Genomic DNA, 3,072 nt, shown 5'->3' on the forward strand with positions numbered 1-3,072 from the left:
GCATATGTTACAAAAGCAAGGATTATTATTCTCCATATTTTTGGTCTTCTTTCAGAGAGAAAATATGACATCCAATTACCAAATTTTGCATTGTGAGAGTTGTGATCGATATCCTTATATCGGTAAAAAATCCATAAAAAAAGAGAATATTAAAATTGACTTCATCTATCAATTTGTGAAGAGAAGACACGTTAAAATCAACTCTGATTTTAGTGCATTTCATACTGCCCCTGACATAATCGGACCACCCAAATTTTCAAACTATGGAGAACTATTTCAGGTAATTATTTAGAATGTTAAATAGACGAATTTCCCTCCATGATTTTACCTTTGACATATGTTGCCAAGATCACTCTTCCGAGTAACATTCCAAAGATTTAGCCGTCGTTATTGATTAAAAAGTTATTAACAATTAAAAGATATAATAAATAGAATATAGATTTCTTTAACACCGTATAGATAGAACTATCGCACTTTTTGATTCTTTTTTACATGCAAACATTCAGTTCTCGTTTAGAGGTCTATCATGGTACAATACGGGTTTTCAAGTTTCATTTTCACACAAAAAGCGATGTCATCTCCACTCCACCTCTGCTCACTAGGCAAGACAAGATCTATCATTGTACGGTTTAACTTTCTAAGCGAGGCTTACCCCACTCTATCTCTGTTTACAGGGCAAAACGGGGTCCACCCTAGAGTTCCTCTAGTAAGAGTTGCGACACCGCCCGTAATTAATAATTACTAGAGATCCGATCTAATAGCGAACGATCGAGAGAGACAGCCTCCCCACTCTCGTACTTTTCATTTGGATGTTATAGCTTTGTCTCACTCCCACTAACTTTTTCCTTATTGATGGCGGACCAATCAGGAGTTATCACGCGGAGTCGTGACTCTTAATTACTAGAGGAACTCTAGTCTATCCCTGCTAAAAAGAGAGGCGAAATTCCTCTTTCGCCCACATGTGTACTGTCTATAAACCTATATATCAGCAAATTGACTTTTCTTAATTAGCACTGTTATATTTCTCAAACTTTTTTGTTAATAACGTTTTAATAAATAACGAACGACGGCTAAAACCTTTGGAAGGTCACTCAGGAGAGTGCTCCCTATAATATATATGTCAAGGTCAAGGTCGTAGAAGGTTGCTCCTTTAAACTAAATAATTATCTTATTTTATTCTTAGTGTTTTAATGGAGAAAGATATTTCATAGTATGTGTATTATCCGTTATATTGTCCTGTACAAAGTAATCGGAATCTAAATTTATATGTTATATGCTACAAGATTTTTTCTACTATTTGATACATTTTGACTTTTCAAAACAGAAGTTGAATCGATGGAATAATGATATCGTCATTTCAATAACTTCGTGGCAATACGAAGACGAATCCATGACAGATCTACATAGTATACGAAGGGCGCCATGGCAAGGTCTTGAACATGATTATATTGGTATGTGATACCTGATTCACAAGTAAGATATTGTTATAAAAGATACGCTTTTGTTGAGAAGAAAGTATAATTATATTTCCTTTTTTGAAGATATCGAGTTTCATGAAGCTGTATATCCAATCAGAGTTTCTATGTACGAAATGTACAAACGGAAACGTAATTCGAATTTCGGCTCAAGACGATTCTAATAATGAGTGGTTTAAGTTGTGGGAAACTGATTATAAGTCTAAGATTGTATACCCCCAATATTATTTTCCCCACCCTTATATTACCCGCGTAACTTTAAAACGAAAATGCTAAGACTATTTTTTAATTACAGTTCCCGTAAAATACCTCTTTGCACAAAGCTAGATGCGGTGATGTTTATAGGTTGTACATCAGAGTTGGTTCGTCCTAGAAATTATTATCCTTTAACTAATCTGTTAAAAGAAATTAACCGCATGTACTTTTCACACCATGATATTCATAATTTAACAGCAGATTTCAAAAATGCACACTTGGATGTAGATTATCTGCAAGGACATTTTTTTGAATATTGTATTGTAATGGAATATTGTAGGGATGGAAGGTATTATTATCAACATTAAGTAATATTAAAATCTCTTTATTCTGTTAATAATAAAAAATAAATTTGTTCCGATGTTATTTGCAGTTACATAAGAAGGGTTTCTAAGGAGAGTATTTCGAGAGAGAATTTGATGCATAAAAATGAATCTCTGTAGGTAATCCGTCATTCGAAATATGCAAACCGTATAAAACTCTCTTCGGATGAATCCAAGGAGATATCACGTCGCAATATATCTGAGCTTCCCGTAAAGTATTCTAAGAGGCCTATTTTTCATAATATTTATTGCAATATTATTTCGTGTATTAAAGTTTTATATTTTATATTTGCATCCAATGCGCGCATTGATTAAATTGGAACGACTTTCTATGCAGTCTACGCGCTTCATGCGTAATTCGGAAAGTCGTTCCAATTTAATCAATGCGCGCATTGGAAGCGTTTTGGTAGTGCAGAGAATTCCCTCGATTGTACTAACCGTACTGAATTCTTAGCACTCCTCCCAGCCAGCGCATTGACCGCTTCTATTTCGACTTGAGGCAGTTGATGCGTCTGATGCGTTTATGTGGTCTATAGGCCGATATCACAGTCTCCGATTAACGTGATCCTCCAATTAAATTCACTCTGCATCTCTTTCTAACTATACCCTTAGAAAGAGATGAAGAGTGAGTTTAATCGGAGGATCACGTTAATCGGAAACTGTGATGTCGGCCCTATGCGCTTCTTGCGTAATTCGAAACGAACAACGGACCGTATTGACCTTTGAGAAGAGGCAGGAATTTGTAATAATATTAGACGACTGACACTTTTTTTTTAAATTAGGTGTGAAATCGATTGTATTTTGTTTGTAGAGTTTTGTAGTCTCTTTAAATTGTTTATAATCAATAAATACATTTGTTAAACTATGTCCGACAATTAATTAACTATAGCTACACAGTTCGACAAATGTATTTATTAATTATAAACAATTTAAAGAGACTACAAAACTTTTTAACTTTACTACAAAGCTCTACAAACAAAATACAATTAACTACAAACGAGCTTTTTTATTTTATAATA

General features: G+C 34.1%; 1 protein-coding gene across 1 annotated transcript; it reads left to right on the forward strand.

The window, feature by feature from the left end:
* Window positions 1–1,143: 1,143 nt before the first annotated feature.
* LOC112468959 lies at window positions 1,144–2,271 on the forward strand. The gene is made up of 2 exons (XM_025038394.1): window positions 1,144–2,019; window positions 2,104–2,271. Exons 1-2 carry the CDS (start codon window positions 1,745–1,747, stop codon window positions 2,171–2,173), a joined length of 345 nt encoding a protein of 114 aa, XP_024894162.1. The 5' UTR covers window positions 1,144–1,744; the 3' UTR covers window positions 2,174–2,271.
* Window positions 2,272–3,072: the final 801 nt, after the last annotated feature.

Source organism: Temnothorax curvispinosus, unplaced genomic scaffold (genome assembly GCF_003070985.1).
Source record: "Temnothorax curvispinosus isolate PA1 unplaced genomic scaffold, ASM307098v1 QBEX01002295.1, whole genome shotgun sequence".
Lineage (NCBI taxonomy): Eukaryota > Metazoa > Arthropoda > Insecta > Hymenoptera > Formicidae > Temnothorax > Temnothorax curvispinosus.

What these genes read in the sequence shown, in the direction of transcription:
- LOC112468959 (XM_025038394.1), top strand. Translation starts at nt 1,745, where the DNA reads ATGCTAAGACTATTTTTTAATTACAGTTCCCGTAAAATACCTCTTTGC. An exon ending in GAATATTGTAGGGATGGAAG is followed by an intron (nt 2,020 to 2,103) that starts GTATTATTATCA and finishes TGTTATTTGCAG; the next exon opens with TTACATAAGAAGGGTTTCTA.